The sequence below is a fragment of the Mus pahari genome, chromosome 19 (genome assembly GCF_900095145.1).
Source record: "Mus pahari chromosome 19, PAHARI_EIJ_v1.1, whole genome shotgun sequence".
Taxonomy (NCBI): Eukaryota; Metazoa; Chordata; class Mammalia; order Rodentia; family Muridae; genus Mus; species Mus pahari.
The window spans coordinates 32268306-32281575 of record NC_034608.1 but is presented as its reverse complement, the minus strand read 5'-3'; the positions used below and the strand labels follow the sequence as shown (position 1 = coordinate 32281575).

At 46.6% G+C, this 13270-nt stretch overlaps 2 protein-coding genes across 3 annotated transcripts in view; one reads left to right on the top strand and one right to left on the bottom strand.

The window, feature by feature from the left end:
* The first annotated feature begins 3220 nt into the window (after window positions 1-3220).
* On the top strand, window positions 3221-8624 carry Coprs (coordinator of PRMT5 and differentiation stimulator). The gene is made up of 4 exons (XM_021219728.2): window positions 3221-3318; window positions 5898-5964; window positions 7379-7594; window positions 8248-8624. Exons 1-4 carry the CDS (start codon window positions 3250-3252, stop codon window positions 8415-8417), a joined length of 522 nt encoding a protein of 173 aa, XP_021075387.1. The 5' UTR covers window positions 3221-3249; the 3' UTR covers window positions 8418-8624.
* The window catches only part of Champ1 (chromosome alignment maintaining phosphoprotein 1), a 17462-nt gene continuing 9552 nt past the window's right edge, over window positions 5361-13270 (bottom strand). For both annotated transcript variants that reach the window (XR_003842546.1, XR_003842547.1), the window contains exons 3-4: window positions 5547-5554; window positions 5361-5371 (exon numbers count right to left, since the gene is read on the bottom strand). The gene's annotated coding sequence lies outside the window, so the exon portion shown is untranslated. The remainder of the gene's footprint in view (window positions 5372-5546; window positions 5555-13270) is intronic.

Here is a 13270-nt window from a genome sequence, read left to right as displayed (position 1 = left end):
TGACTGGCAGAGATGGGAAAAAATGACACGAACGCCAAGGAAGGTTTCTTCAACAACTTTCGTCTTTATCTTGGGCTCATCCTGTTTTTGTTTTTCATCAGTCCTCTGCCTCTTATCCCTCCCCCCTCTCCTGGATCCAATCAGCGTTCAGCATGCTCTGAACAGGAGCTGTGCATGCAGGCAGAGCGGGTGGTGATAGGCCAGTGACTGATCAGGCAGACAGCATAGGATCTTACAAGCGTGCAGGCTCGGGTCTTGGTAAACAGGGATCACGGGGCTTGGCCACACCGGCTTCCCACAAATGCGTATGGGTGAATGTGTGTGTATGTGTATATGTGTGAGAAATGTATGTGTGTATGTGTGTGTGTGTGAAATATATATGTGAAAGTGTGTGTGAATGTGTGTGTGTGAATGTGTTGTGTGTGAACATGTGTATGTGTGTGAGAAATGTGTGTATCTATGAATATGTGTGTGAATGTGTATGAGTGAGTGTGTGTGTGTGTGTGTGTGTGTGTGTGTGTGTGTGTGTGAATGTACCTAAAAACAGTCTGCTCAGTCTATACAATGTTACTTGTTTGTGTATCTATGCTTCCAGAGCAGACCATTGGGTACTGGATAACCAACCATTGGGTACTAGATAACCAACCATTGGGTACTGGATAACCAACCATTGGGTACTGGATAACCAACTGTACTCTTCCCTGGGGAAGGCTATATCTCCCACTCTCAGCAATCCTTAGTTGCCTGTAGTTCTGTGCGTAGGGTTGAGGTTTTGTGAGCATTCCTCCACCCAATCAGCATGTCTGCTGGTCTCATCTTTGTCTAGCTCCTGTTTCGGTAGTCATGTGAGCAAGCTTTTTAGCTGTAGCCTCTGACACTCCTAAGAGACACAATCTCATGGAAAACTGTTTCTTTGGCTCCTACACTGTCTCTACTTCCCTCTTCTGAAGTGGTCCCTGGTTGTGTCATAGATGCATCAGTTGGGACGGGGATCCACAGCTCTGCGTTTTGTTGTTGTTGTTGTTTTAGATTTATTTATTATATGTAAGTACACTGTAGCTGTCTTCAGACACTCCAGAAGAGGGAGTCAGATCTCCTTACAGATGGTTGTGAGCCACCATGTGGTTGCTGGGATTTGAACTCAGGACCTTGGGAAGAGCAGTCAGTGCTCTTAACCACTGAGCCATCTCCCCAGCCCCGCCACAGCTCTGCGTTTTGATTGGGTGTGGTTTTCTGTAATGATCTCCATCTGTTACAAAGAGTTTCCTTGATGAGGGCTGACAGTGTACTTTCCTCTGGGTAGGAGGACAAATACTTAGAATGTGGTTAAATATCATGCTGGTTAATAAAGTGGTGGTTGTTGGTTTCCTTCCAAGAGCCACGACTTCACTAACTCTGAGCAGTTGGCTAGGATTCTGGTACTGAGCGTGACTGCCCTCTTGTTGAGCAGGTCTTAGGTCCAATTAGAAAGCTGTTGGTTACTGCCAAAGCATACACACATCACTACTGCTCCATGCGGGTTATTGTAGAAAGCTGTGTGCAAAGCATACACAGCACTACTGCTCCGTGTGGGCTACTATGCTGTGCTGGGCACTGTTGTGTGTCATGGGCTTCCTAGCTAGGTAGAGCTGTCTGTTGTTTTCCTCCTTTGGAAGTTTACATAGTGTCGTCTGGTATCATGGAAGTTGGTCCTCATGGAGGAGACTTTCAGGTCAGTTCCAGCTCAGGGGCCCTGTATCTACAGTATAGAGTGTCTTCAACAACAGGAACTTAATTTTCAACTATGAAGGTCCACCAAGGGCCTTGGACAACCTTGGTCAGCAACTTTTTTTAAGATTTATTTATTTTTTTACGTATATGAGTACACAGTGGCTGTACAAATGGTTGTGAGACTTCATGTGGTTGTTAGGAATTGAATTTTAGGACCCCTGCTCGCTCAGGTAGGCCCTGCTCACTCCAGCCCAAAGATATATTTATTATTATAAATAAGTACAGTGTTGCTGTCTTCAGATGCACCAGAAGGGACGTCAGATCTCATTACAGGTGGTTGTGAGCCACCATATGGTTGCTGGGATTTGAACTCAGGACCTTCAGAAGAGCAGTCAGTACTCTTACCGGTTGAGCCATCTCACCAGCCCAGCCAGCAACTTAAAGGGGGCGTTTTTCACATCTGGTGTTGAGATTTTTGTTAGAATGTCGATGGCTCTTAGAGAAGCACTGCTAGCCCACGTGGAAAATTTTCATCTCTATTATTTATGTCTATGGATATACCAACTTATATATACAGTAGATATGTATTGTTACTAGAGTTTAGGCCGTGCTGGGGAAGGGGAGGCAGTAAAGGCTGCCTCTACAGCTGGGTTATTTACATACATACATACATACATACATACACACATACACACATATACACATATACATATATACACATATCCTATCTACAGCTAGCGGCTGACTTATGTTTTTGAGGTAATGGGGAAAATAACTAGACTGTAAACTGTAAGACTTTGCCCGTTAAAAGACAGATTTTGTCAGCTTCTATTGCCCAACTGTTTTGAGCTGGGGGGTAGGGGTGGGGTTTCAACCTGTGTCCGAAGCTAGGTCAGCTACCCATTCTCAGTAAGCCAGTAAAAATAGCCAAATTAATCATGGAAAGACGAAAACGGAAAACGGAGAATTATTCAGCATAGTCACATTACAGACTTGGAGCACTGGCTTTTGACTCATGTTTTCATGGTGGCACGTTGTTTTGATCCTTTATCCTGGCTCCTAGCAGACTGACTTTAAAGATGATCATTAAATCAAAGCAGTCTCCAGGTTGCTGAGTAATCATTTTGGATCATTTCAGGTTGCTGAAATCCCTCATTAAGGGATGCTGTAGTGCAGGTGCAGCCTGTAATCTGGAAAACCCTGTGATGGGGTAGAGTGAAAAGTGATGGAGCCCATAGGCTGTGACTGTGTGACACCCGGGTGGGCTCTACATGTCATTTCACAATGCAGTAGGGAAGCCCAGTGTGACTGGGAAGGCTCAGTGCCCAGTCAGGACTCAGGCTCGGAACCAGCACTTGAGGTCAGAAAGCGCCTCAGTGCCTGCGGTCCCGCACAACAACGCAGGTGGGCGTGCCGCCGGCGCTGCCCCTGCGCCGCCCCGCCCCCTGGGTCGCCGCGCCGCCCCGCGCCGATTGGCTTGTCCGCCGTCGGCCGTCACGTGCCAGAGCGTCCCGGGCGCCTGGCTGTGGGCGGCGGGGCATGGACCCTCAGGCGGCCACCGGTCGGGGCCCGGGCGAGCCGAGTTCGCAGGAGGCCCCCAGCGCGGAGGTGAGCGCCACGGGGTGGGGGACGCGGGCACCCGCGACCACCCGGGCGGGAAACCGCGGGGCTCGCGCGCTGCCGAGAGGCCGCTCACCCGGGAAACGCCGGGGCCGCGCGAGTGCGCGCAGAGAGAGCCTGGCCGGTAACGGCAGTGGGCGCGAGGACGCGCGCGGACCCGAGCCCTAGGCTGTGGCTGGCGCTGAAGGGAGAGGGACACTAGGGCTGCTGGGAAGCCTCTGCGGGAGTGAATGCCGGGAACACGGAGCTGGCTTCCTGGAGCCCGCTGCCCTGAGCCGGCTCCAGCAGCAGGGGGCTGGGTCAGGTGGGAGCTGCGAGGAAACGGATTTTTCTTTATCTCACCTTGAGGACCTCTGGCCATTGGTGGGGATGTGCAGCTGACCTTGGACACCAGATGTCACCCGTGCTTTTTTCCATTTGATGAAACGAAAGGTCCCTTTATGACACGGGTTTCCAGAAACTTGTTCGCAAGTGCGCGCCATACAGCCTTTCCCCATGACCTGCCCTATTGCATCCACCTCTACCTCTTGACTTTAGGCATCCTGTTTCCCAGAAGCCACGCCTATGTCTGGTTCATCCTAATTGGGTGAATGAATTGAACGCTTACTTGAGCCTCAGTGATGGTGCTTGAAGCTGCTATTCAAGTACCAATTGATTTGCAAAGAAAATTACTTTTGCAAAATAGGAGAGTGATGTTGTCCGGGCGGATCTGGAAAGGATGTTCTTGGGTGAGAGGGTAGGCCCAGCAAAGGCCTGGATATGAAAAAGGGCAAGTCTTGGGTCGGAGAGCCGACCTTTTACAGAAAGAGGGCTGTATTCAGCAAGTTGAAAAACGTGAGAGGCAGTATGAATGGTGTTGCTGGCCTGAGATGGCAGTGGAGGGCCCGCGAAGGTTTTAAGTGGAAGGGTGAGGAGTAGGGAGATGGGCGTGAGGGTCAAGTAAGAGGTCCAGCACTGTAGGGGGCAGCAGTGGTCTGTGGTTATCATGGACTACAGGAGATGGATTGAGTCATTAAAGCTCAGGGGTGACTAGATAATGAACAGTAATTAGGGTGAGTGCTAAGTACAGTTGACATGCAGGATGAAGGGGCAGTTAAGGCTGGAGAGACAGCCATGGTGGTCTTACAGAGTTTGGCTTGGTTCTTAGCACCCACAACAGATGTCTCAGCCCTCTGCAACTCCCTCTCCAGGGGATTCTCCTGGTACATTCACACACACAAATACAAAAATATATAGATTAAGTCAAAGAAGCGTTACTTCTTGCAGTCTAACAGGTGGTTTTATTAGTGTTGGCTTTATCGTATTGTAATTTTTTTTGAGACAGGGTCTCATGTAGCCCAGGAGCTGAGCTCACTTTGTGGCCAAGAATGACCTTCAACTTCTGATCCTCCTGCACCTACCTCCTAAATGCTGAGATTACAGTATGGCCCACCATGCCTGGTTTTATGTAGTGTTGGAAAATCAACGTGTAGCTTTGTGTACACTAGACAGACAATCGACCAACTGAGCTATGTCTCCAGCACATATCAGATGTTTTATAAATGTCCTCCATCATGAGACCCCTGCCAGATCAGAACAGCCATTCCAGAGTCTAGAGGTCACAGCCTGCATGCATGGTGGGGCTAAGACTGACATTGGCCTGATCATCAAAGCCCTGGACATTACTGTTTCCACTGCAGAGAGACCTTGGGGGGAATAAAGTTTGGGGAACTTTGAGGTAACAGGCCGAAAAATTACCTGGTTGGCAGTGGGGGTTTAGGCATTCCTTCCAGTGTGTAGAACTCAAGCTGCTTCTCCCATGGACCGCTGTGGAATGGCTTTGTTAGAAGTTGTTAGGGCTGGTGAGATGGCTCAGTGGGTAAGAGCACCCGACTGCTCTTCTGAAGGTCCTGAGTTCAAATCCCAGCAAACACATGGTGGCTCACAACCATCTGTAAGGAGATCTGACTCCCTCTTCTGGAGTGTCTGAAGACAGCTACAGTGTACTTATAATAAATAAATCTTTAAAAAAGAAAAAGAAAAAGAAATTACACACACACACCTTCATTTATATATAAAAAAAAAGAAGAAGAAGAAGAAGTTGTTAGACATAAAGAACTGAAAAGGGCTAAGGTATGCAGAGAAGTTGCATGTTCAGGAGACAACTATCAGCCCTGGCCAGGAGAAAAGAGAAGTTAGCAGTTGAAGTGTATATGGACTTTGAGGGAAGCGTTTACACACAGACCTGAGATTACAAACCAAGGCCAGGGAGCTGGCCCATCTGGCCCTAGGGTCTCTGAACTTGGAGAGGTCCTGCTGCCCAGACTTATAAAGAGGGCCGGTGGCTGAGAGCAAAACTGGCAACTGTCCTTTGGCCACCGCAAAAGGGCGCTCCCAGCGGTCAGAATGGAGAAGTGTTGCTGGGTGATGCCTGTAGCCCAAGGGCCCTGTTCTGAGGCCTTCTGAGTCCTCGGAAGGATGTGCAAATTCTACATTGTGCAGGGCATATGGGAGGGTGGGTTTGGAGCTTCAAAGCAGTGACATGTCCCACGTACCCAAGTTCCTGGTAATTATTTCTTCTTCTACAGGCTGGCTTTGCCACAGCTGACCTCTCTGGTCAGGAGACGGAGACTGAGCTGGCCGTGGATCGACTAGGCAAGTAGACGGCATGGACTGGGGCTGGGGTGGCCATTGGAAGAGATGGAGGCAGCACAGTCCCGCTGTCTTACCTACCTTCTCTTGGTAGCTGACCCTCTTTGCCACTGAGTTGCCTTCTTTGCTCATAGTCTCAGCGGAACTCTTGGTTTAGAAGCTTTGAGGAGGTACTGGATGCCTGTGGATTCAAACTCACCCCATTTCACTGGGAGGGACAGCTTGAGACTGTGAAAAGCATCTAGTGTGTAGCTAGGGAGAATTTTCAGTTTCAGATCCAGGTTGTAGTCCTTGGGCTTGCATTTTTCATCTTTAGATAAGTCTTTATCTTTAAAGTAGGGTACCTCTTAGGGTTGAGTGAGAAGATCTGTAATGACACTGCCACTGTGTAGCTCTGTGATATACTGAGTTATAATGGGTAGTGCTGGTCTATACAGCCTGGGAACAGAATGGGTACGATCAGAGCAGGTGCTAAGTGTTTCAGGCACAGATCAAAGTGTTTCCTTTTTCCCCCTAAATAAACTCAAAACAACCTGAGGACTATTTCACCACTGAGAAACTTAAGGTACATAATAAAGTCTTAAAATGCAGCAAAAGATATATTCTTGGATTTACCAGTTAACTGTATTAACTGTATGATCTGGTTCATTCAGCTCTGTGATAGTGTGTACAGCTGTCACTGCTACATCTAGTATGTTGTCATGACCCCAAAAGGAAGTCCTGTCCCTGGAGTAAACACTCTCCACTCTCTAGTTCTTGAGCTCCTAACTACTGATGATTTACCTGGTCTGGACATGCAAGTGTGAATTCACAGTGAAGGAAATTATACACTACATGGTCTCTTCCATTCCGGCTTCTTCCAGCTCAGCACATTTCCAGGGTCCATTCCTGTAGCAGCCTGTGTCAGTACCCATCAACCACGAGACGGAACACACCACCATCAGGTTTCCTGCACTTTGTGAATCAGTCATCCACTGATGACATTTGGTGGCTGAATGTTACTGTGTGGCTTCCCTGAGTTCAGGAGGAAGAACACGGGGACTGGACAGGCTCCGTTCTGTTTTCCTTTGTGTACTTGCATCTAACAAGCTTCAAAAGGAAAACTGGGGCATGGGCTTGAATAGCAGAAGTACACTCTGCCAGAGGCCTTTGGGTTCACTGTAAATGACCTGAAGATGTCCCCTTTATAAGCTGACACCCTCTATACTGAGTGGCCTTGTTTATGACAAACATCTTGGAAAAAATGATCAACTTCATTTCCAAACTATAAACTAAATACTCCAGTAAGAGCTCACGTGACGAAAGAGCTACATCTGTAGATTTTCACTGCTTCCTTAGAAAAGGGCTACTAGAAAGTTTCTAACCATATGAGCAGACCTCCTGTTTATCAGTTTTTTAAAACTGTCTCTGTTCATAGCCAGTGGAGCTCAGAGCATCCCTGCTGACATTCCTGCCCATGCCGAGGGCCCAAGTTCTGAGGAGGAAGGCTTTGCAGTGGAGAAGGAAGCTGATGGGGAGTTGTATGCTTGGGAGCTGTCAGAGGGTCCATCCTGCCCACCCATGGAACAGGCTGCAGATCTTTTTAATGAGGACTGGGACTTGGAGCTGAAAGCGGACCAAGGGAATCCTTACGGTAGGTAGGGAGCCTCTGGGGCTGAGCCTGAGCAGCTCAGACCCTGCACCCTGGCCCTAAAGGCAGACAGTGTGGAAGTCAGATGGTGTTCATTGCTCCATTGTTCCAGGACTGGAATCTCTGCTGCTTTTCTATATTAAAAACAAGGGGCTGGTGAGATGGCTCAGTGGGTAAGAGCACCCGACTGCTCTTCCAAAGGTCTGGAATTGAAATCCCAGTAACCACATGGTGACTCATAACCATCCGTAACAAGATCTGACTCCGTCTTCTGGAGTGTCTGAAGACAGCTACAGTGTACTTACATATAATAAATGAATAAATCTTTAAAAAAAAAAAAAACAAATACACTGAATCCACAACATGTCAATTTGCTTTAACAAGAAAATTCTCCTAAAGTGGTTGAGCTGAGTGACTGCAGATGAAAGTACTCTGCTGTCTGTCTGTCTGTCTGTCCCTTTGTATTCCTTTATGGGTTGTTCAGAGTGGCTTGTGTGCATGTCCTCAGGAAAGGAGATGTGTGCACGCATGCGTGCACACACGCTCAAGCGTATGTGTACCTTCTATTAAAATACTTGCAGGATTGTTCCCTAGGCATTTTTCCTGTGCAGTCCAGTTTGACTCTCCCTCTTGCATCTCTCGGAAACTGTCTGCAGATGCTGATGACATCCAGGGGAGCATCTCCCAAGAGATCAAGCCTTGGGTGTGCTGTGCACCACAGGGAGACATGATATACGACCCCAGTTGGCACCACCCACCTCCACTGATACCACACTACTCCAAGATGGTCTTCGAAACAGGACAGTTTGATGATGCCGAAGACTAAAAGTGCCACTTTCTGCAGTGGAGTGGGGGAGTTTTTGTGTCCTCCAGATCACAAGTTGTTTTCTGTGTTTCAAGTGAAATACTCTTTCCGTTCTCAGTGACTCCTCAGTGTGGGCTACAGACAGGCTTTAACTGGGGCATGTTGTTGTTGTTGTTGTTTTGGTTTTTCGAGACAGGGTTTCTCTGTATAGTCCTGGCTGTCCTGGAACTCACTCTGTAGACCAGGCTGGCCTCAAACTCAGAAATCCGCCTGCCTCTGCCTCCCGAGTGCTGGGATTAAAGGTGTGCACCACCATGCCCGGCTGTTGTTGTTTTTGTTGTTGTTGTTAATGGACTCTGGAGTGTGTTGGAATTTTCATCTGTGTTAGTTGTGTTCTTTATAAATAAATTAATAATTATGTACTTCTGGTCAAGGCCTTGCTCCTTCACTCGAAGCCCTTGAATTACGTGTTAAGGATGGAAATAGTACTCTCAAAGAGAACAGGCACATGACTTTGCTTCTGTGTGTCCTGAATGTGTTAGCAGGGTTGTAACCCAGGGGTCACTGGTGACTGCGTGGCTTATTTCTGTTGCCACTGAAGGAAAGGCTAAACATTTACTTAGTTTACAAGGAAGGAAACTAAATGGCACTTTAAGCCAGAAATTATATAATCCTTTTTTTTTCCACGTGGGAGAGGTTTATTATGCGGGAATGGGGGGAGGCAGTGAAGCAGGTAGAAGGGTAGAGAAGAGGAGAGAGAGTGGGGGGGGGGGAGAAGGCGAAGAGAAGAGGGCAAAGAGAGCGAGGAGAAGATGGCTTCCTACTTTATACAGAAAGTGACCTCACACCAGTGAGGGCAGGAAGTGAGCTAAGTGGATTGTGGGATAGAAGGTCGTTGTCCTGGCAACGCAGGTCAAGGGTCACATGGTTAGGAGTATCCTGGTGCTAACATTCCTCCCTTCTTGTTATATATAATCCTTTTTTAAATAAAGATTTATTTATTTTACGTATGTGAGTAGACTGTCACAGTCTTCAGACACACCAGAAGAGGGCATCAGATCCCATTACAGATGGTTGTGAGCCACCATGTGGTTGCTGGGAATTGAACTCAGGACCTCTGGGAGAGCAGTCAGTGCTCTTAACCGCTGAACCATCTCTCCAGCCTAGGGGACAGTTTAAAAATGCATTACCTCCCTCTGCCCTCGTCTTCCTCTGTCCACAGCTCTAGCTGCAGCTCAAGAGTTCCTGTCAGATACTTAGCCATCACTTGACGACAAATGACCTCCACTGTGGTCATCTAAGACAGTGTCATTTAACCACAGAACATCTGGAATGCTTCATTTCACTAGTGATTTCTAACTTGATTCCACAGTGATAGCTAGAAACATTCAGTCCTTGGAGGTTTTAGATTTATTCTGGGGCCCAGACTATTTTCATCATGCCCATGAATACTTGAAACGTCCCTATCTTGCAGCTCCTGAGTTTTACAGAAGACATATAGCTTCCTAAAGAGACCAGATCTTGTATATAGCATTGGTATTGATACGCTTCTCGTTCGAGAGGTGCATTTTCCAACCTTTTTTTTTTTGATTCATCAGCTTTTGCCTTATATATTTTTAATGTACAGATAAATACTTAGGACCATTGCAGTTGCCACTAAACTCACCCTTGTTCGTTAATAACATGTATCACTGTTGTACTTCCTTCCCTAAAGCAGGGTTGGTTAAGGGGGAGGCTTTTAACATGCACAAGGCCCTGGGTTCAATGCCCAGCATCACATAAACTCTGCATGGTAGTGAATACCTATGGTCTCAGCATTCAAGAGGTAGACTGGAGGATCACAGGTTCAAACTCATCCTCAGCTACATACAAGTTCAAGGTCAATGTGGGCTATATAAGACCCTGCCTCCAAAGCAAGCAACTATCAGAATCAGCCAGCTTTTGAGTGGTTTTTTCTCTTAAATTTGTTCTTGTATGTTTTTTAAGTAGCATAGAGCTACATCTTTTATTAATCCTGTGTTCATCTGACACTTGGGTACATGGGCCACTTTTTTTGTTGACCAGACCCCCAAGCTACTTCAGTTGTAGAAACACTCTGTAAAAGCAGTACCAGTAGAGCCAGGCCCTCTCTCACACTATTGGCAGAGCCATAGGTCACTCAGCATACAGACAGACTAGGAGCTCAAGATAGGAGAGCTGCCAGAGTGGTTTGCCAACCACAGCAATTTGATCCCAAGGGCTAATTACAATTGGAATTTATTTTGCCCTAGGCCCGCTGGGGTTAACTTGAGGGCACAGTGACAGGGAACTTATGTTGTCAAATGTATACGTGAACAGGTAACTTCTACACTGGAAATCTTGATTTTAGATCTGGGGCTCAAATGAAAATGGATGCAGTAAAGAAACCACAACAGCTGCTCCGTGGGTGAAAAGGGACAGCAAGGAGACAAAGCTACCTGGGAGACTTGGAGGGTTGAAGAGGACTGGGAGAAAGGGAGTTTGTGAGCTGGGCTGGGGCTGGTGAGCAGCAACGGAGCTTAGAGGCTAGCCTTGGCCTTGACAGGAGGCACCCAAGCCCCCTGTGAAGGGGTCACAAGCTGCTCTTGCCAGAGAGAAAGGAGAACAATAGCACTTTTAGCAAGCAGGAACTTTCTTCAAGCCCAGGAGGGAATGGGGCCAGACCTTGGGAAAAAGACTTTCTTGAGGAACGAGATCCTGTTAGGATGCCTTGTCAGGTGTCTGTTAGTATCCAAGGATGTCACAGACTCCACCCCACAGATGTGGATACCAGTGTTTACTCCCCACTGTGGTCCATGAAAACACTGCGTTGAGACTCATTACAACTAGTCTTACAGAGGAAGAAAATAAAGGTGAACTAAGCCAGTCATATTAAGTGGCGACTGTACAGGAAGCAAAGTCGTTCCATCGAATTACAGTTAGTTGTTCTTAATACATACAAGGTCTAAACCCAGAGTGGATGGGGCAAGAACAATGGCTTAAATCTCACACTTTAAAATAGAACAGGGTGTAGGCTTTGAACCCGAAGAGCTAAATCTGCCTCAATCCTAGCTGTGCAGTAACAGACTGGCAACCTGGTAAAATCAAACCACCTTAGAACTAAGGTCAACACATGAAAACTAGTCTCTTAAAAAGATGACATTTGGGTATAATCCACTGAAAATCCCTGCGATTAGTCTTGACTTGAGTGGACAGACATAAGTACAGGCCTAAGTGAAGCACACCATGTGCCAGGCACTTTCAGGAGTGCATTGTAAAGGCTCTGCTCTGGACAATGCTTCAGCCTCTACAGTAAAAACTGAATACACGGGGCTGGCGAGATGGCTCAGTGGGTAAGAGCACCGACTGCTCTTCCAAAGGTCCTGAGTTCAAATCCCAGCAACCACATGGTGGCTCATAACCATCCATAACGAAAACTGATGCCCTCTTCTGGAGTGTCTAAGACAGCTACAGTGTACTTACATATAATAAATAAATCTTTAAAAAAACAAAAAACAACAAATACACCACTGGGAAGTGGTGGCATGCTTGGGCAAGGTGTGTCACTCGTGGTGTGCCTGTGAAGGACAGATCTTGGCCCTGGCCATTTCTCATTCCTCTTCTCTTCTGGATACCTTGAGGGCAGCAGTGTTTCTCTGCCACCCCGTTCCTCCTTGCCACATGCCTACAAGCCATTGAAACCTACAAAACCAAAATAAGCCTTTCTTATTTTAAACCATCTTCCTCAGGCATCGTAAGTCTGATTATAATGCAATTATAAAAATTAAGTACACATGAAGATGTTACCATGAAAGCCTTTTTTAATTCGGTTGATACACATTTAACAAAATATGTTAGAATAATCCACAGCGAAATAGAAGGTATTTACAATGGCAAAACCGTGTGAAACAAAAGTGACACGTCTTTCAAACCGGAATGCTTTTGAGGCAGGGCTTCACTGCTGCCCATGGTGAGATCCAGTGAACCCTCATCAATTCAGCTCTCAAACAACCAAGTCCTCGGNTACTGTGGACTGCTGCCACACCAGCGCTGTTTATTACCCTTTTACTGTCACTCTGGAAGACTTTCAACTCCTGCTCATTACTTGGGTCTTGAGCCCCACCCAACAGAAAGTACATAAGGCCCAGAGTAGGAGTACAAACACTTAACACATTCTGCAGGTAGGGATCATCTGTTGATGTGAGCGGGCAGGGAAGTGAAGAGAAAGATCTCACAAGGAAGACATCATTGCAAAGAACTACAGGGAAGCAGCGTCTTAAATCACGTGGTCTTCTCAGCCTGCAGAAAATAGCAACACTACTTTGCAAACCCACTCAGTTGTTCTATCCGCAGAAAACCAGCAGCTCTAAGACTCCAGCTCTCTTCAACAGCACTCTCAACCTTCCTAATGCTGTGACCCTTCAATACAGCTCCTCATGTAATGGTGACCACTCCAAGCATAAAATTTTCGTTGCTGCTTTATAACTAACTTTGCTATCATCATAATGTAAGTATCTGTGCTTTCTGTGAAAGGGTCATTCTACCCCCAAGGCTGAGAACTGCTGCTCTATAACAGAAAAATTAATAATCATCAAAAGTATTAAAGACTTAGAAACTAATTTTACATGAAAAAATAAGATATAAGACATGGTTCAAAAGTACTTTTAATAAATTTTTCTCAAATTTACTTTTCATGCTCAATTCTCATACATTCCACTTTCTTTTTTTAAAAGGTACTGTGGATAGAACCCTAGAACTGATAAGTATGCAAAACATGCTAGTCGAGGCTCTACCACTGAGCCCTCATCTAATAATTTCTATGTTCTGAAATCAGTTACACACACACACACACACACACACACACACACACACACACA

Bases quoted from the DNA above. Each gene is read 5' to 3' on its own strand.
- Coprs (XM_021219728.2), top strand. From the start codon at position 3,250: ATGGACCCTCAGGCGGCCACCGGTCGGGGCCCGGGCGAGCCGAGTTCG. The intron at 3,319-5,897 runs GTGAGCGCCACG...CTTCTTCTACAG, and splicing joins AGGAGGCCCCCAGCGCGGAG to GCTGGCTTTGCCACAGCTGA. The intron at 7,595-8,247 runs GTAGGTAGGGAG...AACTGTCTGCAG, and splicing joins GGACCAAGGGAATCCTTACG to ATGCTGATGACATCCAGGGG.